The sequence below is a fragment of the Borostomias antarcticus genome (assembly GCF_949987555.1).
Source record: "Borostomias antarcticus genome assembly, chromosome: 11".
NCBI classification, from domain to species: domain Eukaryota; kingdom Metazoa; phylum Chordata; class Actinopteri; order Stomiiformes; family Stomiidae; genus Borostomias; species Borostomias antarcticus.
The window spans coordinates 21,394,520-21,421,370 of NC_140244.1; the positions used below are offsets into that span (position 1 = coordinate 21,394,520).

The window sequence follows — 26,851 nt, forward strand, 5'->3', positions numbered from 1 at the left end:
GTCTGTGGGATAAACAAACAGTCCCTCTAGCCCACCGCCACTGGAATCAGGTCAACCTGGATGTTACTCTTCTCTCTGTGTGTAACTGCAGCAAATTCAGACCAAGGAATCAATAGTGTGTGTGTTGGTGAGGCCAGCGAGTGAGTGGTTTGTGTACATCAGGCCAGGTGATGTACAATTCAGAACATTTTGTCCCTGCGCAGAGATTTTTCAGCCACTGTGGCTGTGTTGTATCTGTCTTTGGGATAGATGTGCTCATAAATTCACAAGAAAGAGAACTAGAAATGCGGCTATAAGCCGTAGAGATGGTAATCATAACATAGACTACACGAAACGGGTTACCCAGAATGCAGCATGTCGTCTTGTCCTCTTTTGTTTGTTTGTTTTCAAAAGAAGACATGCTGTGCTTTATACCAGTCTCTTTGACGTGTGCCATTGCCAAGGCTCATACTGTGAATATAATGAGGTTGCTTGGTGAAAAGGGTGCACACTCACAAGTCCAGACTAGTTTGTTTGGGGTTTTGTATTCAATCCAGAGTATTCTGCAGGACCACTTCAACATACAGCAAGTAATTCATGTCAGCGGCGTGATGGGACACACCCCGCTTGGTTTGTCACACAAACTGAGAAGCGAGTCTCGCCTACACTTTAGTGATTAATATCGTGTTAGTCTCTTTTTCAGGCATACCTTGTCTGACATTTGACATTTTCTTGTTTACAAATGACTCATCATGCAATTCCCCCTAAAATGTGATACCTTGTTCAATTGTTCGATATGGTAGATATAGGATAGATGTTAGCTTGCTAAGGAAGTCAATAGACTAAAGGCTGTAAACACAGCGATGCATGCTACTGTCGAAAGGTCACTCTATGGTGCACCCTGAGCACTTTACTGTCCCCCAACCGATGACATCGAGGGGCGGATGGGGGGTATTAATTTGAACCTGGTACATTAGTGTGTGCATGGGGGACAATTAGTGGTCGGGCAGGGGTGTAGTGCTTGACCATGGATTGGTGGTAGGAAGGAGCTGTTTCTTTCACTGCCCTGTAGTCTAGCACCAGAGTTTTAAACTGGATGTGAGCTGCTACAGGGAGCCAGTGTAGAGAACAGACGAGGGAAGTTGTGTGGGAGAACTTGGGGCGGTTGAACACCAGGCGAGCTGCAGCTTCCTGGACAAGCTCCAGAGGGGCAATGGCCGACGCCGGCGCCCCAGCAAGGAGGGAGCTCCAGTAGTCCAGGCGGCCTGGATGAGCACCTGAGCTGTCTCATCAGTGAGGAAGGTGTGAATTCTCATGATATTGTAGAGCAGGAATCTGCAGGAGCATGTAGCCAATACAATGTTTGCCCAGAGCGACGGTCGGTCGTCCGGGTTAACACCCAGATTCCTTGCAAGTTGGCGCCGTCGGCATCACCACTGTATCGTCAGTGGTGATGGACAGGCCATGGTGCGGGCAGCCCTTACCCAGGAGGAGCAGCAGCTCAGTCTTGTCCAGGTTGAGTTTGAGGTGGTGTGTTGCCATCCACTCAGAGATGTCAGCCAAGCACACAGCAATACGTGCCTCCACTTGCATGTCAGAGGCCGAGGCCTGACGAGGCCAACTAAGGTGTCATCATACAGTTACAATGGAAGGAGATTCCAATGATGTGCTTGGCCGCAATGGAATCTGGTTGAAGTATGTGCGTCGCACGGTCAAAGCATGAGATTTGGCAGCTCTGTGTATTGTCCTGCTTCATGTCATGTCAAACGTTTATACGTGGAGCGACACAAGAAAACACTGAGAGCAGCGATAGATACTTATACCCTGTGAAAACCTGTATGCTTTTTGTCTAACCTTAATATTTGCTTACTGTGCAATCCTAGTTTGATAGGATCATGTTCACTACGTACTTTCGATTAAATGCCAAACCAAACAAAAATTTGTTTTTAAAAATTTTATTTTTTACTTTGTGAAACTCTGAAGTTGCTGATGGCATAGACTCACGAGTCAGTGTACTGACGGCATGGCCTGGTAAATGACCCCCTCGGAGCAAATGGTCCATTTATAGAGAGGGACGATTCACTTGTTCATGCGATGAGTCAAAGTGGTATTTGCATGTGAAATGCAATTTAGACTGCGGTCTCTTCTGAAGACCAACCAAGCTGAGCAGCGTGGGAGGGTGGGGGTGCAGCAGGGGAAGACTCACAACGGCTGGCTGGGCTCCCCCCGCCCCCCCCCCACCTCTCTCCCCTCCCCCCTCCCTCCCCCACGCCTCTCAGTCACCCATGATACCACTCTGATGGAGAGAGAGAGAAGCACTTTGCCTCCACTGTCAAGAATGGCCAATCTCCTCTCTGCTAACATGATGTAAGCCTGAGAAGGAAATGTTTCAGCTCTCTAATGGAAAAACCCCAGCAACATGAGGCGAACTGCTCGAAGTCCCTCGCCATCGTTTCCAACCACAACATGACAAAGTCAAGAGGTCGCGTTTTGTAAGGGTTACAACAAGGTTTCCTTGACACAAGGCGTGGGTGGGTGGAACGACAGCTTGCACAAATATTGGCCAGCGAGGAGGAAAAAAGGTAATCCCCAACCATACTAATCTAGTATAGAGATCAGATTGGCTTTCCGTATACAGTACGTAACTTGAACTATATGTGAATTATTCAACTATTAAAAAATGAAAAAGAATGCTTAGTTGTATACATAGATTGAAACTTTATACTCTATGTCAATGGTTGTGCAGAAGTAATATAGGCCTACTGTATATACTCACTGTATACGCACATTGAGGGTATGAAAACCCACAGGTGTGTGGTCTGACTTACTGATCCAAACTCTTCCTTATTCAGTTCCATGACATACAGAAATAAAGTCCAGAGTGTTTCAAAGATGTAGGGCCCCAGGATGGCGAGGCCAGGTTAGGGGCCCAGAGCATTCCTCCGTCAGATATGAACCTGGGCCGCGGCCGCTGATTCTGCATCACTTCCTTTGTCTTAATCACTGTACTCACATGTTCATCATTATAACCACATCTCTGGCTAAGTTATCTACAGCTATACACTTGTTTACAGCTGTTTATTGTATTGCACTCTTGCATATTTCGATTTTTTTGTATCTTGTACATTCTTTTTGTATATTTTTATAATTACTGAAAATATGTATTTAGTGTGTGTTTTTGTTGTCCTTACTGCTGTAACGCAACTATTTCTCCCAGGGGATCAGTAATGGATCTATTTATCTGTCTCTCTGGGTGTGTAGGAGAAGGGAGATTTTCGGGTACTATAATAAACAGAACAGGCCTGTCTCTGTTCCATTGCTGCTTAGCACACATTGTTCTGTCTGGTAGTGATTTTCACTCTGTGAACATAGTGCATGCAAATAAGTATCTGATCAGGAAGTAGAGAATCAGATTACTCAGATAGCCAGAAATCATTGTATTAGTAATGATGATGATGGTAGTGGTGCATGGACCGGTCATAAGTGAATTAGACAGACATGTGCATGTCTAGGATTAGCCAAGATCCAGAAGCATCTCTTTTTCTAATCTGTTTTATGGAAGTATGTTCCATATGGAAATATATTGTTTGCCTTGTGTGTGAAATGTGGAATTGAGGGAACATGTAGGTCCCTACTGTATATTGGATCAGTTCTGCTTTGAAGTCTGTGCCATTGCCTGCACAAAATACTGTATTCCCCTCTCGATCCCCTCAATGAATGCCACTTTGCTGTCAATTCTCTGCTGCCACCCGATTGGCTGCATAAACAAAACTGCTAGGCAACGCTGCTAACCTTTTGAGGGAATTAAGTGGGGACAGCATGACCCTTTGTTACCACAGAGAGAAAGTTGTTCCACATCATATGGAAAGAGTGGGCTATGGTTTCCTGTTCATTGCATCTGATTTCACATCCCTGTGATCTCCCTGTCAGTCCTTCCAAGATTAGCCAATGAGCTTAATGAGATCCAAATAAATCAAATCATTATATTTAATTTCTTAGTCTACCAGTCTTCAAAGTCCTCCCAGTATTTTCTACTGATACCATTGTAAATATGCTTTATCTGTGGTCTGTAGGGTACACTAGGCCTAGCCTAGGGCTCTGGAATCTTTTATCACAGCTAGATTTATTGATTTATTTATTTTTAAACATTTTATAGGAAAAAAACATGTAGCTACCTTGGGAGAAACAATGCATTTGAAAGATGAAAAATACTGTGTGACAGATGTAGACTCTACATTGCTCTTCTTATTGGGAAAATTTCTCACTTAAAACATACCATCCACCCAGCCACAAAGACTATTACTACATGATTACATCAGCCCATTCGTCTTTGACATGTAGCCAATGCATATGTCTTCACTTTTCTATTTTTTCACTTTTCTATTATTTTTTGTTGTCAGCTTCTAGTTGGGGGTTGGGTCGCTTATGGAGAAAATATCCACCGGTATATACTACAATATTTCAGAAAACCTTTCAGAGAAAAGGGGTCATTTGCTATAATTGATACTGCCCTACAGACACTTATTTAGTTGAAAAAGGCTAGATAATGAGCTCAACATTTGGAAAAAGGCTTGGAGTGCAAAACCTCTGGAGACATAGAGTCTAGGGTGTCTGTGGCCTGATATCACAAGCTATAGCCTACAGTTATGGGCCATATTTGCATGGGACGGTTAACGTTAGTCAGCAGTAGTGGGAAATGTGTTGCTTGAAGCTGTAGCTTGCCATAGTTTCAGAGTTACAATGCTGAAAGTATGTTTGGTCTGTCCGTGTTGCTCATCCTAGCAACAATCTAGTGAAATATGAGGTAGGCTAGTAAGAGGGATGTAGTTAAATAATTTCTCCTGAACCACAGGACCTTTACAAAAATAAATAAATAATAATAATTAAATCACTGGCAGTTCTAGTGGGTGGCAAGGGGTAGCAGATGCCACCCTTGAAAAAAATCTTGCCATCCCAGTTGCCATCTCAGAATTTTAAATGTGTATGGGGGAGATCACCTTGCCACGCTAGGTGATAAGCCTTGACACCCAAGGTAAAACGTGCTAGAACCAGCACTGCTAGGGAAAGGTGTTGAGGCTGAGGCTATTTGCAACTTAGCACCTGACCTCACCTAGTGTCAACCATGCACATTTGCAAATGTAAATCATGTTGGTGTGAAGCTGTTACTTTTTTTTTTCTTTTTTTGTCAAACGTGAGCAACGATCATATTTCTATCTTCTGTTTTGTTTTATCCCTCCATTTCAATTTTCCTCCTGCTTATTTCTCACCCTCTCTCTCTCTCTCCCTCCCACCCGCCCACCCTCTTGCTCTCCCTCTTTCTCTCTCTCTCTCGCCCATGCACAGGCAGTTAGTGCAGACGCAGGCACCATGTCCGCCCCCACAGACCCAGAGGTGAAGGAGCTGAACCCAGTCGACTTCATCCAGCTTCAGCACTACATTGACTGTGAGTTACAGTGAGGCTACAGGCAACCAGCTGCTCCTCAGCGCTCCACCTTCCTTCCACTTCCACCCACACACACATGCGCTGGTGTATCTGGAAGAGATGAGTGTCTCGTTCATATTTCTAAGTATCTGCAAATGTAGCAACACCCACACCGTGTGTCTTGGTAGACCTCAATTCAGACAAATTGTGAATTTATTTGTGGATATAAACAAGAAATGAAAAGTAATCGTTGTGATGAAAGGTTGCATTTAAAAATGTAAACTCCTAAGAACAGCTAGACCCTTACAGGTATGATAGTTTTGTTAGTAAAATATTTTCAGTATAATTTTCCATCCATAGAGTTCCTGGTGCTGTGTGTGTGGGCGTGCGAGAGATGTGAACATCAATTTGCGTGTCTCGTGTGCACCTGGAGTGTGTGTCTGTGTGTGTGTGTGTGTGTGTGTTGTGTTTCATATGTGCATCTGGGAGGGTGTGTGTGTGTGTGTGTGCGTGTGCGTGTGCGTGTGCGCGTGCGCGTGCGCGTGCGCGTGCGCGTGTGTGTGTGTGTTGTGTCTTATATGTGCATCTGGGAGGGGGGGGGGGGGGTGTATGTCTATGTCCGTGTGTGTGTGTGTGTTGGGTTTCATATGTACATAATGTATCTGGGAGGGGGGGGGGGGGGGGGGGGTCTGTCTATATCCTTGTGTGTGTGTATGTATGTGCGTGCGTGCGTGCACGTGACCTTTGTGTCTCTCCTCCCAGACTGCAGGCTGAAGGTTAAAGATGTGCTGAGGGAGTTTGATGCAGATGGCAGATTGGCGGAGCACAGACACGGAGAGGTGAGAGGAAACTGTAGTTGTATCTGCTCTCTAGAGAGATCTCTGCCTCTGAAGGGTGCATCACTAGATTGGATTACTAATCGTTATGGAATGGGCAGTGAGGCGCACATGTGATCTCTCTGTCAGTCATTAGTTTCCTTTTAGCAATCAAAATTGATTTTTCAAAGATTGATTATGTAGATAAACCCCACCCTCTAAGACGAATAGCAGATGAATCCACTAGGTGAAGTAGCAAAGGGAAATTCCCTTTTCAATTTTACTCATGCAGCAGAGTGCTTGTGAAGGATATGATGGCTACCTCCATGCAGAGTAAGTCAACAATAAGTGGTTTGAAAATACCCCTCCTACAGTATAATGAAGACATCAGCAGTGTTGGGCTAGCCAGCTCATTAGATAACGAGCTCATCGAGCTCTTTACCTAATGAGCATGAAATTTGTCTCTTAAATTTGGCACTTCAGCATGCAATCAAATTTATGAGCGGAGAGTGTGTGTACATGGAGGAAGGGCGAAAAGCAGGGAGCAGCAGCTGTTGAGAGTGATGCAGAGTGAATGCCTGTGTCGTCAGAGCACCCTTCTACTCTCCGCCAGGCTGCTGTGCTTTGAGGTCTGACTGCGTAGCGATGTCATTATCTATTTCTAGAGCAGCTTTGAGGCATATCAGCCAGAGAAATAGGGTTGCCAGAAATTGGTTTGTAGTTCAGTATTCTCCAGGGAACAGAGATGGTTGGAGCAAAATCATAATCATGGAAATATAAATATAAAAATGAACTCTGCCACACTTCAAACATCCCTACTAATCAGACTTCACAGGTTAATAACATCATAGAGTTAGGCCCAATCCCAATACCCCCCTTGGCCCTACACCTAGCCTACATTTTGCACGTTCACGTGTAGGGTAGTGTGTCCCATTCCTTTTAACTTCTAGGGCTAGGGGGCATATCGAGGGCTAGTGGACGTTCAAACAGCCCTCCAAAACGAGTTTTCAGATGCTGACTTGAAACCAAGGGGTAGATGAAAACTCACATAATGCTTTGCGAACCGAGGCAGTGATATGAAACATAGCTGCCAGTACCGTGAAAAAACATGGGAAAGAAACACAATATCTTCGCAAATAAACATTAAACATTTTTAAAATCTGCGGAATACTGTAGCTTAGTTTAAAGTAGATGCAAAGGAACAAGTCATTGGATTGTTATGACACGTATTTCAGAAAAAAATCGCTATTCACAATGTCAACTACATTTCATTGTTAGCCTAACTTAACAGCATGTTGATGTTCCAGTAGGCTACGGTGCAATGTTGAATCTAATCTAATCAATAGAACTTTGTGTAAACAACTATTTTTGAGTGACAGTTGATACCATGTCCCATTCATTAAGTCCGAAAAAATAATTCAGTAGCATTTTTTCTGCACTTCTCTGCTCATCTGATATTAGTGCATTTCTAACTAACTTACTAACTAACTAACTAACTCACGTTAACAGCCAATGTGTAAACATGCTTCCTGGCTGTACAATTGATTAATCTCTCTTGTTCTGTCCTGAAATCTGGTCAGATTTGTCCCTATAGATTTGTCACTATAATAATAGTAATCATACTGTAACATCCCAGGGACAGAAAATCAGGCAACTAATAAAATTCCGATTGAAGTGGTGTCCCAACTGGCAAGTGGTGTCCCATTTCTTAGGTAAAGATTTCATCCCCTATCCCTTTCTTGAGGGCCACTACCCAGTCGAGGGCACTCCAAAACTAGGGGCTAGGGCTAAGGGGAGTATTGGGATTGGGCCTTATACTCATACTTCCAAGAGTTTTACAGTACAGTACCTCCCCCCAAACCCCCCCCCCCCCCCCCCGCACACCCACGCACAATCGTCACACATGACTGAACACGATGATAAAATCTCTTTCATTTCTGTTCCAGTGCATAAACGAGGAGGGCTTCCGTCTCTTCCTCAAGACCTATCTGGAGGTGGAGGACTTCCCCGTAGACATCTGCCAGCGCCTCTTCTGCTCTTTCCAGAACTCCCAACCAGAACAGGAGGACAGCACCAGTCAGTTTACGGTCCCTATAAACAGACCTTACAGTCCTTAGTCATCAGTATCCCAACTTTAAACATGTGCTTGGTTATCTATCAAAGCCTACAGGCCGAGCGTATGTGGGAACTTTTATGTATGTATGCAGGCATCCTAAAATATTGACCCCAGCCTACTCCTCCTCTCTCTCGTAGAAGAGGTCTTTCTGAAGGACGTTTCATGTTACTTCTCACTGCTGGAGGATGGTCAGCCCAGGGATAAGCTAGAGTGTGAGTCCAGACTGTGTTCTCCCTTCTTCTGCTGCACCACACTGCAGTCCTTTCTTGTTTTTTGTGTGATGTATTTTTCATTGTGTGATGGATTGTTATTTTTTCCTTTCATTTTTCATTTCACCATGTTCCCTCCTTTTTAGTTGCTTTTAAACTGTACGACAGAGACGGCAACGGAGTCCTCGACAGCTCTGTGAGTCATCTACTCATTACCATGCTACCCTCAAATCAAATGAAGAACAATTGCACACCAGACCTCACGGGGCCTGTCTGGTCTTGTGCTGTGTTGATACAGGAGGTGGACCGGATCATTACCCAGATGATGCACGCTGCAGATTACCTAGGCTGGGATGTGTCAGAGCTCCAGCCGGTAAGATGCACACCCAGGGGCTCTGGATTTTGCAGAGGGGGACGCCTCATACGCCTCACATCTCCTCTCTGTTACAAAGGATGTGCCGCACACAAACACGGACACACCTGCACAGACATGCTCATCTGATTTTTTGATAAAAGCCTCCACGCATACTGCTGACAACACAACACCCCGACAACAACAACAATCACTACCAGGGCCTGACGGTATTAGTGGGCATAAAGACTGTTGAGATTCTGTGTGCTGACCCTGTACTGAGGTCTTTGGTACGGGCCTGTGTGTGTGGGTTGCTAAAGATACGCTGTTGTTCATGCAGGTGCTGAAGGATATGATGACAGCCATTGATGCTGACAGCAGTGGAACAGTGTCTCTGGAGGAATGGGTTGAGGGGGGGATGAACAATGTGCCTTTGCTGGTGCTGCTCGGGCTGAAGGTTGGTCAATCTGTATTTCCTTCCTTTCACTGCATCGACGGGTTTCCTGTGGTTACGGGTTAGACTTAAGACATTTGCAAATTGATGTGGATAATGTACCAAAGATTTGAATTACAATACCAACTCCACTTATGCATTTGTTATTCTGTCCATTTAATCCTTTCTGTCTCTCTCTCTCTCTCTCTCTCTCTCTCTGTCTTAGTCATATCCTCATTATGTACTAACACTAACACTTCGGTGTTGCAGATAAAGTTATCATTTTGAGGTCATGGTCTAGAGAGTTACAAGTCTGTGGAACTAGACTTTGGCTGGCCACTAGCTGACTCTGAGGTTCTGAACTCTGAAAAAGTCTCTCTCTGGGTCTCGCCTCTACAACAACGCCAGGGACTTCCCCACAGGCTATTTCTAGCCACCAATGAGAGGCCTCAGCGGCTTGTTTTAAGCTCTCTCGGCTGCTGTGGGTTGATTTAGCCGTGTGTGCTGCTGTGTGGGCTATGCCTCATACACTGACTGAAAGCACAAAGTCAATCAAGACAGTGTTTGTGAAAGCATGTTTGCCTCTGTAATCTGGGTGAGAGCTTTTGCTACATGATTAGATGAAAAATAACCTTATAATCCCAAGTACCGGACACAGGATTAGTGTGACACAGTATCCCAAAAAAGGAATGTTTTGTGGTGTGAAAAGAGAGTGTTATTAATGAGGTTGAAATATTTGTTCTTTGAGGTTCTGATCTGTTCTAAACCTGAGCTGTCTCTGTGGAACTGTGATGATGAGATGGAGGGACATTGAAGGCCATGTTGAAAAGCCCACTGCACAGATCACTGTCATTTCAGAGGGGTCCACTGACAGGGGCTATTATAGTTTTAACAAACAGTTAAACCCACGACACCCTGCTTTCAAACCGTGTGCAGCCATGAGCATATTATATAGGCCCCCGGAACATTCTTCCATGGATTAACATGCTATACCATGTCTTTACTCCTCCTCCTCCTCCTCCTCCTCCTCCCCCACCCTCCTCTTTCAGATGACCCAGAAGGATGGGCAGCATCTATGGCGCATGAAACATTTCAACAAGCCGGTTTACTGCAATGTGTGTCAGAGCATGCTGCTGGGACTGAGGAAACAGGGTCTCTGCTGTACCTGTGAGTGCCTGGTGTCTCCACCAGGGGGCGACATCGTCCTCTACAATTCTTTACTTTATTGCCCTCTGTAGTTGCTGGGTATATTTGACTGCTGGGGCGACCCCACTCATACTGTATTCTGGATTAATTAATACGTATGTGTGTAAATAGTAACTGAATATACATAGACACAATGTTTTTCTTGTTTTGTTTTATTTTGTACAGGCTGCAAATATACTGTGCATGGACGCTGTGCCAACAGGAACCCTGCACCTTGCACCAGGACCTATGTCATGTCCAAGAAAGACACAGGGGTAAGTGTGTGTGTCTCTTAACAACATATAACTAGACATCAGTAATTGCAGTACTGTCTATCCATCCATCGTCATCCGCTTATCCGGGGTCGGGTCGCGGAGGCAGCAGTTCCAGCAGGGGGCCCCAGACATCCCTTTCCCTAGCACCATCAACCTGCTCTGCCTGGGGAATCTTTAGCTGCTCACAGGCCAGTGGGGAGATGTAGTCCCGCCACCTGGTGTTGAGTCTACCCCGTGGCCTCCTCCCAGCCGGACATGCCTGGAACACCTCCCTAGGGAGGCGCTCAGGAGGCATCCTCACTAGATGCCCGAAACCACCTCAAGTGGCTCCTTTCTACTCCGAGTCTTGCAGTACTGTAACAAGTGTAATTACACAGTAATACGACTGTTATTAAGTGAAATGTCATGTTCATGTGTGTTATTTCACAGGTTCCAACCCATGCCTGGGTCAGTGGGAACTGTGACTCTGGGAAGTGTGACAGGTGCCAGAAGAAGATCAAGAGCTACCAGGGCCTGACAGGAAAGCACTGTGTGTGGTGCCATACCATGGTAAGGTGGTCCTCAGTAAGATACATACAGCACAGTACCATGGTAAGGTGGGAAGGCTCTCTGGGGTGGTCTGGCCAGACTTTTAGGAAATATCAGCGTGATTCCACACCTGTTATTCAGATCAGTGATGATTTCTTGCAGGCGCTTATTTATCCCCTACGGTTTTTTTTTCCAGGACTTGCAGTGCGGCCATTAACGACTCTCTAAGTTATTAGTCTGCATTCCTGCTCAGGTCATATCATTATGATATCATATCACCAATCATATACACCTTTGTGTTCCAGCGCCATGATGAATGTGTGTCTCAGGAGCCATGGGAATGTAACTGTGGTCCCCTCAGAGACCACATCCTTCCTCCATGGGCCATCTACCCTGTCATAAAGGTACACACCCACAGTATCATGTTCAACCACAGACCTGATTTTACACATTACTGCCAAGGCAGGCCTCGGGCAACCGCGCCCCGCCACAGCCAGTAATAGAAGAGAGCCTGTTATTGTTCTTGTAAAGATTTGCGTGACATTTCTTGTAATATCCCCATGTGATGCGATAGAAGCATTAGAGTGAGGAAAACCATAGTAGACCGTCATAATGTTACCCCGTGTTTGTGTTTTTGTTTTGCTCTGCGATGTCGTTGCTGGCCCCCTCAGGAGAGGCCAAACAGTCTGAAGAACGGATGCTTGGGGTCAGCGGAGGACAGTGACCACAACACCACCCCCGAGGGACAGGTGCTTCAGGTACTGTACTGCCCCCTGCTGACAGGACCGCTCCTTTCCCTGTCGTAGGACTCGTCGCTTGTATTTGGTCACTTGTATTTGGTCTGACGCTGAGCAGTGAATAAACTGAATAAGATTTGAGTCACGTTTTACCTCTGAACAGATCAACCCTGTTCCAGGCACTCATCCGCTACTAGTGTTTGTGAATCCTAAAAGTGGAGGCAAGCAAGGAGAAAGGTGAGGTCTGGGTGTTAAAGACGGGATTAAAGAGAATTCAATCAGGAGCCAGGCTTTTCTCAAGTTTACATTCTGTTTTTCAGGGTGCTGCGCAAATTTCAGTATTTGCTGAATCCGCGGCAGGTGTACAACCTATCAAATGGCGGACCAGGACCAGGGTGAGGTTTCAGCTCAGAGACGGAGCCATGGGCAGGGATTGTAATTGTTATGACCACTCGTGTACTACACACCCAACAGCTTGGTTCATCTGTATTTTCAGGCTGTCCTTCTTTCGAAATCTGCGGGATTACAGGATATTGGTTTGTGGAGGGGATGGCACTGTGGGCTGGATCCTTGATGCTATAGGTAGGGCGAGATTTAATATAATATACACAATTTCATTTTGAGTTCCAATTCTACGGGCACCGGACAACATCAATAAATCATTATGCATACAGAAGTGGTGTCAGAGCCATACTGGTGTCTCTCCTGCTCTCCTTTCTCGATCGATTTAGACAAAGCCAATGTTCAGGGGCGGCCACCTGTGGCAGTGTTACCTCTGGGCACAGGAAATGACCTGGCACGCTGCCTCCGATGGGGAGGAGGTGAGTGTGACACCCTCTCCATTTAGGATGCTGTGTGCTTCATGAAATTGAGTTTCCATTTGTGACTGAACATGCTTCTGTTTTGGAACGTTTGTCTAAGCTTGTGTGTGTGTGTGTGTGTGTGTGTGTGTGTGTGTGTGTGTGTGTGTGTGTGTGTGTGTGTGTGTGTGCGCGTGTGTGCGTGTGTGTGTGCGTGCGTGCGTGCGTGCGTGCATTTGTGGCCATCTCTGAAGGATATGATGGCATGGACCTAGGCCGGATCCTGAAGGACATTGAGGGGAGCTCCCCAGTGCTCATGGACCGCTGGAGGGTACAGGTGATCCCAGAAGATGATCAGGAGGAGGGAGACCCTGTGCCTTATGAGATCATCAACAACTACTTCTCCATCGGAGTGGTGAGTCAGCAGAAAAGAGGTTTGATCAGCAGGCAGAAAATAGCTGCTAACAAACTTCTCGTTTGTTTACTGTTCGACTGTATGTTGACAGGACGCCTCCATCGCACACCGATTCCATATGATGAGGGAGAAACATCCCCAGAAGTTCAACAGCAGGTCAGTCAGAACCTGGGAGGGAAGGAAAATCCTTGGCAGAGCACAGCAGGACTCTGATATTGACGGCAAGTTCTCTTGTTGCTATCCTATTTCTTATCAAGACACTTTCTGATTCCAGAATGAAAAACAAACTGTGGTATTTTGAGTTCGCCACCTCAGAGACCATCTCTGCCTCGTGCAAGAAACTGAACGAATGCGTCACAATAGAGGTCAGTACTTCCACCATCAGCACACAACCTCCCCAGAAATACATTGGCCCTCATTTATAAAAGGAGCGTAGATCCGAGCGCAGAAATTATGGTACAACAGCGTCCACGTGTGATCTATCTAACATTCGTACGCCGCCAATCCCATCGTATGAATGATCGGGCGAATGATCGGCCGTTGATAAATGTCATTTAAATATCACCGCCCTACATATTCTGACCTCGATCCTGTAGTTTACGGCATGGAAATACGAGATATGGCCAAAACAAGAAGTTTCTCCGACTCTCGTCCAATAACAACTCTTCACTCTCCATGAAAAGATCCCAGAAAACCATCTTGCATTTTACAAATTTATTTTAAGGGGTAGATTCACACAATCAGACAGCGTGCAAGCTCGGCAGCTTCCTTGTTTAATTGTGTAGCCTATCCAAACCCATTGCACATTGCTGTCAATTTGACTACTACTACTAATACTACTGCTACTACTAATACTACTACTACTACTACTACTACTACTACTACTACTACTAATACTACTACTACTAATACTACTACTACTACTCCTACTACTACTAATAATAATAATAATAATAGTAATACATTATTTTACCTTCCATACAGAAAAATGTATGATTATGACAGTACCAAAATCTCTAATTAGAGCTACTGTACCACTCAAATTAATAGCCTACCTCGCTCGCTCGCCCATCCTCTCACCTCGGCTGAACGATAGGACGCGCATAGGTCTTCTAGACCATGGCATTACCGATATGACTGTCAAAGCTCTTATTTAAAGAGCCTATGTGACTGATGCCTACCCATTGCTTTTCATTTGTTAATTTTGATTGGTAATAATTATGTCACCAGTACATTGATTGATTTGTGTAACATTAATTTCGCTTTCAGTTTAAGACTTGTAAGTTGTCCAAGTAAAGTGGGCTCAAAATGAAAGCGAAATTGCTTACACGAAAAACCTGTTTACCCTGTTACTTACAAACAATTGGAAAATAATAGGGTTGGCTACATATTTTGAAGTTATTAAAAGGCCTATGTGGCTGTGCTGCGCTTAGATGCCAGTCAGAATCAGTCTCATGACAATTCTCAAACTTGTGTACACGAGCTGAGACTTGACGAGAGATATTGGTCGCAGTCTCCGCTCACGTCCAAATTGATAAATGTGGAACTTGCCGTGGAAATGACCATACGCCCAGTTTTCTGTCCTTCGATCGCTTAGTAAATGAGGGCCCTTGAGTGTAACATTTTTCATTCTGCCTTATCGTTAGATAACCTGATAGCGCACGATTTTGTTTGCCGTTTGTTTTGTTATGTCTCTTTACCGAATATCCTGCCAGTCATGCTGTTGTTTGCTCCCCAGTGCTGTGGCACTCCATTGGACCTGAGTGTCCTGTCTCTGGAGGGGGTCGCTGTCCTCAACATTCCCAGCATGCACGGTGGCTCCAACCTGTGGGGAGAGGCCAAGAAGAGCGAAAGCAAAGGCGTGATGAGCCAAGAAGTGCCTGAAGTGATTGTCGACCCGGAGATCCTGAAAGTGAGCTCACAAGGTATGGTGGAGGGAATAATGACCACTACCTCACTATAGATTATATGCAACATAGTTGTGCCCAATGCTGTCATTTCTCACTACAAATAGTGAATCTATCCCGTAGTTGGAAGAGGGCCCCTGCCTGGGTTGTGAGACCAGGATCAGGGTTGAATGTGAGCAGAAGGTCTCAGCCTGAAAGACACAGTACCTCTGTGTGTGTGTGTATGATGTGTTTCACTCCGTTATGACAGATCTCAGTGACCGGAGGTTGGAGGTGGTGGGCCTAGAAGGAGCCATTGAGATGGGTCAGATATACACAGGACTCAAGAGTGCTGTGAGACTAGCAAAAACATCTCAGATAACCATCAGGTGAGTGAGCGTTGGAGATTTGTACTGACATGCCCAAACCTGCTCAGATATCATGAATAAGCTAATGTGCTCGTCACACAAGCTTAGAATGGGGCCCTTGAGTTTAGAATGGGGCCCTTGAGTTTATCTGGCTTTTGTCTTAGAGTAGCACTCCAGTCTCATATACTAGAATGTGTGGTTCTTAACATAAAAATGAAATTGTCTCACTCTTAATGTGTTATTTACTCAGCCATTTACAGTATGTGTAGTTTTTACAGTACATTATATAGCTTTTACAGTACATTGTTCACATTCTTCGAAATTCATTCTTCCACTCTCTAAATCATTTTACGTTAGATGAGGTGTACATTTCTTACTTCATAGTGATCCTTTTCTACTCCGTCTCGCAGGACGAAGAAAGCTCTACCAATGCAGATCGATGGAGAACCGTGGATGCAGCCTCCTTGCACAGTGAGTGGGCTACCAACACACACACAGACGAGGCTTATTTTACCAGTCCAACCTACCGAGCTACCTACAGTACCAACCACACTCAAATCACACACACACACACACACACACACACACACACACTGGTTTTGGAGAGTCTACAAATTGAATTACACATGGTAACATGAGTAGATAACACATTATTTGTCTTTACTCCCTCAGATTCACATCACTCACAAGAACCAAGCCAGTATGCTGATGGCTCCCCAGGCCAAATCCTGTAGCTTCTTCAACTACAAGTAGACTGCAGCATGCCTGCTCCTATAGGGACTTCTAGTATGCATTTGCTTATTGTACATTTAATCAAGGAATGAAGCAACAATTTTGTGATATCTGTATGTATATATTTCAGAGAAATATGAGGCACAGAGTAACCAAGTTATATCTTATAAATGGTTTATGAAACCAGCATGTGGTAATAAGTGGAAATATATGGCACACCTTACAAGTGATATGGCTTATGATTGTCTCATGATGCCTTTGGAAGATATATTTTGTTTATAGAGTGACCAAAATATTCTGACCAAACGTTCAGAGAGCTTAACACATTGCTTGTTTAGCCTCAGCGCAAGGGAATATTATCAAACCCTTGCAAACTTAAACTACGTAGTAATGCCTAATTTATGACTCTGGACATCATCACACGAAAGTTGGTTTATGTGCCTTTGATTGGTCTTATGTGTTATGGAGGGAAGAGGGAGTATGGTAGATGAGGAGGAAAGAGGGAGTAGGGTAGATGAGGAGGAAAGAGGGAGTAGGATAGATGAGGAGGAAAGAGGGAGTCGGGTAGATGAGGAGGGAGGGAGGGAGTATGGTTGATGAAGAGGAAAGAGGGAGTAGGGTAGATGAGGAGGAGGGAGGGAGGGAGTATGGTAGATGAAGAGGAAAGAGGGAGTAGGGTAGATGAGGAGGAGGGAGGGAGGGAGTATGGTAGATGAAGAGGAAAGAGGGAGTAGGGTAGATGAGGAGGAGGGAGGGAGTAGGGTAGATGAGGAGGAGGGAGTTAGGGAGTAGGGTAGATGTGGAGAAGGGAGGGAGGGAGTAGGGTAGATGAGAGGGGGAGGGAGTAGGGTAGATGTGGAGAAGGGACATAGTAGTAAACTACTGTTTGTCTTAAGCTGTCAAGCAAGATGATGGAGAAACGGATTCATATCAGTTGTATTTCTGCTGATTTGTAACATCCTGATTTTAAAGTATTTCACAGAGATGATATAAAGTCTAGTTTTATTATATTGTGTTCAAATGCATGTAAAGATTGTGAAGATAGAGGTTATTGGGACGGCTAATAAGAAAGTTCATTGTTAATTTAAGTGGCTAGGTGTGGTAAGTACATACTAACAAATGTAGTAGCCTTCATCTGAGACGACCTCTCATTTTTGTGTGTACAGAAAGCAGACCGCTCTTGTCCTGAAATGATCATTTCATCGTTTAAATAAATAAAAGAACTGAGAGAAAGGTTTTACTATGTTAAGTGACAATGTGGGTTTGAAATTACTTCAAACTGTTTATTTTTTCATTTCTCTTACTGCGTGCTTGCTAGCCATATCATTTCACTTAAATCCTGAGAATGTTCATATATTTCAAGACTATGTCCTTGAGATTTTAATAAACAATCTAGACTTGATACACTGTGTATTTATTCATAAAAACCAACAACTACTGTACAAACTGGTGCAGAGTGCCCCATAAAAAAAAAAAAAAGTTTATGCCCATGATGCCTTTGATCATGCTCCACAACCGAAAGCAAATTCTTAGTACGTTGAAAAACTGCATGGCAATAAAAAGAATTCTGATTCTGATCACAAGGGGCATTGTTCAAAGAGTGGAGACTATGGAGCCAACTCATATCCAACATAATGACCCCCAAACACCATTGTTGGATACTCTTTTTGTTGATTTAAACTCTTGGCTACTTCAAAGCTGCCTGACCACAAACGACCACATCATATAGTCCTGAACCTTTAATCAACTTTAGACTTGTTTGCATGGCAAATACAGCATGTTTCAATACATTTTCTACAACGCAAGACTCCACATCTGCCAAAAGTAGCCTAATTGAAGTTCGTCATTCTGTGCGCATTGTTCCGTGGATTGTTCCCCACACGGCGAGTTGCATTTGCCAAACAATGTTGTGTTCCTTGCATTACAGGCCCCGCCTCCAACTTGAGGCAAGCAGCTCATTGAAGTTGCACGCAGGCTGTTTAGACCAGCACCGCGGTGGAAGGCAGCGGTCGACTCCTTTCACAAGTTTAACTTGTCTCTCCTTGTCGGAGCGCATATCATATGAAGAATATGACTTTCAGAAGAGTGAAAAAAGTCAACTCCCACGACCAGGGGAGTGGACCCTCATGTCAGGACAGTGCTGAAATATACTTTTCTTCCTCAAAGTCTGACAGTTGTAAAACTATGGATTTACCATCTAATTCCTCGGACGTGTATAATTATAAAACGTTGGCGTATTCTGGCGGGACGTTGCCCAGGAATTTAAAAAGGGTATGTATTTTATGGTCTGGTAATAACCATGAGGAGAAAGTGGCAGTAACGTGTGCCATCACTCGATTGATTAGTCTGGTACCAAATGTTTGTCTACTCTACTGCATGTGCAGTTCAGTTGTGATATGCGCTTATACTGTCCAAAGCATATCCCAGTGAGTCAGTGAATTCCAAAGTTTCCTCTGCTGGTGCGTTTGGCGTACGTCTGAGGAGCATAGCGAATTAATAAATTGTACCACATTGTCAGCAGCGGTTCATTATTAGTGTTGGCCCAGGCAAAGATCTACCGTAAACTGTTAAATGAGGAACAGGGAGGTGTTAAATTAGGAACAGGGAGGTGTAGCCTATGTTATTATTTCAAATGCGTATATTTTGTCGGAGACAATAACTTCAATCTTCACACATTGAATCCTTGCTCAAGCTGGGTCTGTTTCAGAATTACGTGTCACTCCCTCTGTCTAACCATCGTGATGACCACACACACATTGTTTCCTTAACTCCTCTCTCAATGTAGCGCAGTCTGATTATTTCACGGACCTCTGCAATTTCACAACGTCTGTCTTCACAACCCTCAGCGTTTTCTATGGAACTGTGTGTAGCGTGAACGCTTCGCTTGTCGCATCTATAGGGTAACTGTACTACAGGGCCTAACAAAGTTACGCTTGACCCTCCTGCCCACACTGGATCAGCTGGAGCGTGGGGGCCACAACAGGGCATTGTGAGAGGGGCTCCAACGAGCCACTGCTCCAGCCACCCCCCCCTTGCTCTCCAGGGGTATTTGGGAATAAATGAAGTCATTGAGAGGAGCTCAGGACTATTCTGTAAGTGTTGGAAAATAAAGAAAGCAAAATGTTACTACCTTGGTAGGATGTGGCACAGAGTCTCCTTTCACAGCGGTCACACTTAAGCCCATTGAGTCACAACATAGGTGAATTGATGGTGGTGCTGTAGTACAATATCCTTGTTTTGCTAACTCTGGGTAAGTGGGGGTTCTGTGGGTCCCCCCTTCAGCGTGAGGCCCTATATATGAATGTGGCAGGAGGGCCAGTGTTATACACAGTCACGTTTGTGTAAAGAGCATAAGCTCTTCAAACTAGGGTGTATTTAGATCATTATCATAAAAAATGCAGACTGTGACATCTCGGGGTACCCTCAGTCTGGGCATCACTAGCCAGGAGACCTGGCTTCCAGAGGTAAATAAACCATCAGGTCTTCTGTGATGAAGTGACAGGGTAAACAGAGCGCAGGCAGACACACATTTCTAGTTTCAGCTGTAATGTTTTCTCACCAGTGTTTTGGCTCTATAGCTTAAATATACAAACACACACCCTGACCCTACGCACGCGTGCCAGAGCAGGTTTGACTGGGAAGGATGTAAACTCCTACGTAGAAGAGTGTTCTCTCCTGGCAACCTGGCTTACGTAGTGGGGAAATCCCCCCGACGTGTCCCGGTACTGTTAAATGCCCCGTTACGGTTGGATACCCGTTCTGGTGAAATGCTTCATATCTGGTTTCCTTTTCTCTTCACAGGGTGGTGGGCTGCAGAAATGGAAGCCCCTCACACAGACACCAGAACCACAAAGGTATGTTGGCTATCCCTTCCTCTTCCACACACCAGTTACAATCTTTCCATAATCTCACTCTGTGTAGTAGCTGCTTCTCTCAAAGTTCAGAACAGATTCAAGCCACCTTTCATCCACTACACACAGTCATGGTACTGAACGTGATTCGAAGTAGCCTTTGCTCTCGTAAGAATAGAATAAATACTATGAACCTAAACTATACTTTATACTATAACTGAAATGTACCAGCTTGGATGGAAAAAATGCAGAGGAAAAGTTCCAGGGCGACGCTTGAAGAAATCATGTGTGTGTAATACGCTGTGTTTGCTGCTCACGCATCTAGTACTAAGCATGCCACTGTGTGGTAATAAAAAAGACCCTTGAGGTCCTGGAAATTACCATAAATGAGATGCTATAAGACATTCAGCACCATGAACAATGTACCGTTTGTAGTAGTCATTGATGTTTATGATATTCTAGTGTTTCATGAATTTTGCATGTCATCTCTGGGTTTTCGTGACATCCTTACTTCCTTCCTGGCCAGCCAGACGCTTGTACAATACATTTGGCCCCTGTTGTGACGCAAGGAGGCTGCTCGACACAAACGAGTGCTTGTCAGCCTTCTGGTCTGACAGTCAAATCATTTAGATAAGACCGCGCAGGCAGAAGAAAGTTCTGGTGTATTCAGGCAACATCCTGTCGGGCAGCTCTCAGGCTGCCTCTCAACACACTTTACATTTGTTTCACTACCACCACGAGCCCGCCTCTACAGATGATTGTGTGTTTGTGTGTGTGTGTGCCCTGCTTTACATTTCCTGTGCTTCTGTTTTCATGCTCTGCAGCATTGTATATTATAACATTATACTCCCCATAACCATAAAAGGCTTTATCAGAGAAGATAAGGTGCATGGCTCTGTCGCATCTTATTCACATAGCTGAAATTGAGTGTGCTGTTGTAGGAGAGGGACTGGGGAAGGGTGGCATAGCCATCCTGGATGGTTGAACGGTGGAGAGAAACTGAATGGGAGCTCACGTGATCAGGCCAGGGGAAGGGTACTGTCTGGTGATGCATTACAGTCAGAACGTACGTCTCAATACTGATTCCATTTTATTCCCTGTGCTCCATCTTTGTTTCAGGAGGGTGGTTGTCCTGGAGAAAAAGGAGGAGGAGACGTTTGGATTTGAAATCCAGGTAAGAAGATTAGAAGTGAGGTGGGGGGTCAGACCAGTGGAAGGGTGGGATAGTGTCATTTATCAGGATTTCTCTGGTGCATCACAATCACATCAACACCGATCAGACAAAGTGATCCAACCATGTGAATTTTACCCCATAAAATCCCGTGAGAGAGTGTGAGTTTCGCGTGCGTGTGTGTGCGTGCGCGTGCACGTGCTTTGAAGGGTCACGTCAAATGCACAAAGACGATATTTGTCTCATCATGGCTTGAGCCAAGTGGCTGTGGTTTCCTCTGAGTCTATTTGCAAAGCGGCGTGGTTGTGAAGACTCCTCTCACACGGCTGCCATGTTAAACCTGCTTTGCTCTCACCGCCCCGGGCCATACTGGTCTGCCAGACTTCTGCACGTGTCTTCGCAATCTCTCTCTCTACTCGTCTCCCTGGAGCTCATCCTCATAATGGACCGTTGTGCGATTTAGATACCTCCATAAATGCCCTTAAATACCGTGAGCGCTATTGATTTATTCATAATGTACTAGATGGCTGCGGTTGCGTGATGATTAGAGTAATTCCAGGGTTGCTTTCGGGTTAGATGGATTTCTCCTCCTTTCCTGCCTGGCCCAGTCCTACAGGAAGTAAGATCATCAGGGCTCAGTTTGACGGTCGAAACCGATAGGCTCCCTCAGTCTCGCTCTGCTCTGACGTGGCCTGTACCCAAAATGTAAATGGTGGATTTGCATTTCCAGCATCGTTTGCATGGCATCTGTATCTCTCTAGCCAGGCAGACCTCGGAGAAGGACACTGGGGTTTAGAATGTGGAATTATAGACATGTCTACATGTTTGCTTGATGACTAAACCAGAAGAATGCAACAAATGTTGAAATCAACACTATGTATAAGATGCTGTGTAGTCAAGCCTGAGCACTAGCATCAGTTTGTCTGATAGTTTTCTCAGTTTTCCTTCTGAGAATGAGGCCTGAAATGATTGTCAGACATTGTATGTTATTCCTCAGCAGTTTGAAACAGACTGACTGCCATAGTTTATGTTTTCCAGGGGGAAACCCTGAGACACAAAAGTCAGACCAAACATCATCATAAGACAATAATTACCCAGACAACAGTGGCATGTTGACTGATCTGATGCACTTGACAACGGGAAACTAGTTTTGTTGACGTGTGACTTTTGCTTTAGAGGAATTGCCATGTGTGTAAAATAAGGAAGGAAGATTCAAATAGAGTTTCAGTGACAAACATATTTTGTCTTTACATGTATTCAGTTTCAGCCATGCAGGCGTTCGGAGATAAGAATACAACAGCTTCTAATGACAGTGGTAAACCATGTTGTTATTGTTCGAACCATAGGAGTTTATAAAGCTGCTGGCTTATGAAGAGACTGAATGTCCTTTATCATGATGGACAGTAAACTGCTATTCATTATTCATATTTAATTTTGATTAACCAGAGGCGGACTCTGAGCCTCCTGTTTTGCATGTGAGCTCTAACTCCCCATGTTCAGTGAACTACAGTAATGTTTTCCGTGTTCCTTCCCCATCAGAAGTTATTGTCTGTCTGAAACAGCTTCCTATGGTCTCACAGTCCCCATCAGTCACATTAGTCCTTCACAGACTGCATATTACAGGGCTACATACTTTAGTTCAGTGTCACAAATATCAGTAGGAATTTGGAGTATGGAGTATTTCAAACTGAACTGGTGATAGTTATGTGCACACATCATCGCTGAGAAAATTATACTCAGTGAAAAGTAATGTGCAAAAATGAGTAGTACTGATCCTCTGTGTTCTCTTCCAGACTTATGGGCTGCACCACCAGGACCAGAACTCAGTGGAGATGTGCACGTTTGTGTGCAAGGTCCATGACGAGAGTGCTGCCCAGCAAGCCGGACTCAAAGTTGGTAAGTTGAAAATATTTTTGTTTCCTCCATTGAACTGACCCTGAAATAACCTGAACGTGCTGAAAATAGATACCAGGGGAAGTCGGGCTGACACGTGTTTTTTATACAGTCCCACCCTTTCTTGTTTGCCAGCCGGGAGTCTGACGTTCTCTATGTCAACACATGGCACAAATGACTTTCAACCTGCTGTTTAGTACAAATATGACGGTGTGCCTACTCATTTTGAAGTCAACACACACTTAGGGAGGGTCTATTTGAACAAAACACATATGTGTCCTCTCTCTCCTCCCTCCACTGCTAGATATAGTAAGTCAACAGTGACATGAACATTTCTATTTTTATGTAAAAAGTATTTGTATATTACTGTATTTATTTTGTTGTATTAGACATTTTACCCTTTACCTTGTAAAATGCAAGGGGGGTTAACCTTTTCTTCTCCTATTCAAATATTGTGAATTACATATTTATAAGCTTGAATATTCAGTCTCTGTAGATCTTATACATACATATATTGCACCACTGTCTCTCTCTGTCGTAGAGGAAAGGGGTGAGAGAGAGATGGGTTGGGCTGTCTGGCCTCCTCGCCATCAGGCTTCCATATATCTGTTCAGTTTCACTTCCTACATTCCCCGCATGCTCAGCTTATTGTTCCCTGTGTCTTTCTCTGAACCCTATGACTTCATGATCCCAGTGGGGAGAGAAGGCAGTGGTTCTTAAAAGGGGAACAGCCCCATTGTGTTCAAGCTTGAAAGAAAAGCAAGCCTGAATCAGCATGCAAAAGCAGATCGTTCACAGACTATCTGAAAGCGACAGCGCACACAAATCTAGACTGGAGAGAAACCTGCCACCTGACAATTATTTTACCAGACAATTGCAGACATGGATACGAATGAGAATGAGACTTGTCTATCACTAGATAGATGGCCAACCTATTTTCAAACTGATTTGAATGTGCTAGAAGAACGTATACCTCGCACACGGGCTGATTAAGGAGCTTATACGAGTGGGGCTGATAAACTAAGTGCTTCTGATACCTCAATGAGGCCACTGGTGGGATCAAACCAACCTCAGCAGGCCCAGTCATGGTGAAGCCACCATGGAACAAACTGTTGGTTTTCTATATATAGTAGCAACTCATTGGTCTGCTAGCACTGTGTTAACATGCATGTTGTTTGTGGTCTTAGGGGACACCATCGCAAGTGTGAACGAAGCAGCTGTGGATGGATTTCGACACAAGGAGATCGTCCAGCTTATCAGAGCATGTGGCAACACAATAAGGTCAGCAGATCCCTCTCTGTAGACATGCATGCTGGGAAGAGATGTGAGACGTTTGAGATCATCTAACTTCCGTAGTTTGACGTGTTTCCGACTCAAACAGGCGAGACACAGCTTTTAGAGGAATTCGATTGGAACATTGGCAAGTGGGCGGGTTATAACAATTTTAGACCGATTCGATAGGCAGATAGCGTTGATTGATGGGTGGATGTCGTGAGATTATTGGTTGACCATTGCTGACGTAAGCACTCGGCACATTTTGTTGTACACGAGGTTCCAATATAACTATATATATTATACTGGAACTCATTTGTCCACAGGCTAGGGGCATGTTTGAAGAAGACTCTTGCACATTGAGTGCTGAATAAGAACCACACATCCCCACTCCCTTACCTCCCTCTTCAACACTCTCTCCTCATCTCACTTCTTTACTGCTTGTAAAAGATAAAAGGACTAATAGAGTGAGGCCTCACTGGAAGCAACTGCACTGAGCATTGAAGTCCGCCACATGAAAGGACTAGCACGTGCTTCTTCTCTCACCACTGACTTGATCAAATTATTGCCACCACTAGTTGTTAAGATAAAATGTAAACCAATTTAAACCATGAGAGTTCAAGAGAATATCAGCCCTATAAAACCGGCAAATTCCCCTCATGTGTGCGTCAGTCAAGACACTTGAGTGGCTAACTGGAAATTGGATATGTTCTTAAGCCTTCCTCCTGCTAGTAAATGGTTGAGACTAAACTAAATCGTGTTGGGGTCTCATAAGACAAGTCTTTGTTGTTTTTCTTTCTTTTTTGTTGAAATTGCGCTGCGCTTTTAACTGGCCCCGGAATGTTCTGTGTACCCCTTGCTCTTATTGCCCCAGCGCCGCCGTGTTGTATTCTAGCAAACAACATGTCTCTCTGTGTCTTCTAGGTTGGAGACGGTATACAGCGACTCCATTCGTAAAGCAGAACTGGAAGCCCGTCTGCAGTATCTGAAGGTGAATGCCTCTCCCTGTTCCCTTCCTAGCCCAGGCCTGGTTCTGCAGACAGACGACGGTTGTCCTTACTGCCGTCTGGGGGAGGGGGAGTGTGTGTGTGTGTGGGGGGGGGGGGGGGGTTGGCCGGCCAGCAGACATAAAAACACAGCTCTCCCGCCATGCCGCATGCTAGATTTAGACCAATCCCCGGTCCCACCTGCTTCCCCTCCGCCCCACCTGTCTCCACGTAGCTCCTGCCGTCTGCAGCTCGCTTACTGCTGGCCCAACACAGAGACCCGCAGCAGAGACGCGTACATTCCTCCTTCCCGGCTGTTAAAAGTAATCTTTTTAGTGAAGCGAGGTAGCTTTCCTCAAGATGACAGCAGCTGTCTCCGGCCTCGTCCCCCCCGGCCTCGTCCGCCAGGCCCCCCGGACTCCAGCCTTCTCAGCCCCCACGAGAGGTCCTCATGACGGGAACATAATTACCGCCTTGTCAGTCGTTCTGCTTCACGGTCCCGCACGCAGCAGATGTCTAAAATGGTTTTAATTTGATTTCTTTCATTAGCAAACCCTCCACGAGAAATGGGATGAATACAGGTCACTGATGATGCAGGAGCAGAGGCTGGTTCATGGTAAGTCATTCACAGTTACACCATGTGTATGAATCTTTACAAGATAAAAACACAAGAGAGGGCATGAATAAGAAAGCATGTGTTAAACCAGCGAATAGTGATTGGAACCCTCCCTCCCTCCCTCCCACCCCTCCCCCTTATCTAGTGTCTTTTTTGTTACTCTCTATCCAGTGTTTCTTTTCTTTCCAACCTTCCTGTAATTTTCAACTGCTGAAATGCCAAATCAATAAAGTATCCATCTCTCTGTCTCCCGCAGGCATAGTGATGAGTGACGCAGCTGTGTACGAGTCTCTGGAGTCGGCGGGCGTGTACGGCAGCCTGGGGGCCCCGAGCCCGGCCGCCCTCCGGGCCATCCGCTGCACGGGCAGCACCAGCAGCAGCGCCAGCCACCTGAGCGCCGCCACCGACGCCACGGACGACCCCCTCTACCAGACCTGCCTGTACCAGGGCGGCGAGCAGCAGAACGGTGACCTCACCGGCCGCAGCGCTGCCTCCACCACCACCACCACCAGCGGCGGCAGCAACAACAAAACCACCACAGACAAGCAGCAGCAGAAGGAGCCGGCGTCTCAGAGGAGGCTGATCAGGCCCGCCAGCGAGCTGTTCACCACGGCCAAGACGCACCTGAGCCGCAGCGCCAGCACCCGCAGCTACCTGCGCGGACCCTCGTCGACGCCGGCGCCGGGAGAGAAGCAGGGAGGGTTCGGCTCGCTCCAGAGGAAGCCCAAGCAGAAGAGCTTCCGTCGGCGTCTCCTCAAATTCATCCCCGGCCTGAACAGAGCGCTGGAGGAAGAGGAGAGCAAGTTTTGA

At 45.3% G+C, this 26,851-nt stretch overlaps 2 protein-coding genes across 2 annotated transcripts; both read left to right on the plus strand.

Annotated features, from left to right (window-relative positions):
- Positions 1-5,346: 5,346 nt before the first annotated feature.
- On the plus strand, positions 5,347-16,301 carry dgkaa (diacylglycerol kinase, alpha a; the record flags this gene model as incomplete). Its single annotated transcript, XM_084445458.1, has 23 exons — positions 5,347-5,422; positions 6,164-6,240; positions 8,163-8,292; positions 8,470-8,544; positions 8,688-8,737; positions 8,840-8,914; positions 9,234-9,350; positions 10,376-10,493; positions 10,698-10,786; positions 11,216-11,335; positions 11,620-11,718; positions 11,986-12,072; positions 12,215-12,288; positions 12,372-12,446; positions 12,548-12,633; positions 12,783-12,872; positions 13,106-13,266; positions 13,358-13,422; positions 13,541-13,631; positions 15,005-15,191; positions 15,424-15,541; positions 15,931-15,991; positions 16,193-16,301. 23 exons carry the CDS (start codon positions 5,347-5,349, stop codon positions 16,271-16,273), a joined length of 2,202 nt encoding a protein of 733 aa, XP_084301584.1. The 3' UTR covers positions 16,274-16,301.
- A 2,012-nt stretch (positions 16,302-18,313) lies between these two features.
- On the plus strand, positions 18,314-26,851 carry tamalin (trafficking regulator and scaffold protein tamalin; the record flags this gene model as incomplete). Its single annotated transcript, XM_084445473.1, has 8 exons — positions 18,314-18,523; positions 20,054-20,106; positions 21,223-21,277; positions 23,068-23,170; positions 24,355-24,448; positions 25,364-25,430; positions 25,975-26,041; positions 26,298-26,851. The coding sequence occupies 8 exons, from the start codon at positions 18,314-18,316 to the stop codon at positions 26,849-26,851; spliced, it is 1,203 nt and encodes a 400-aa protein (XP_084301599.1).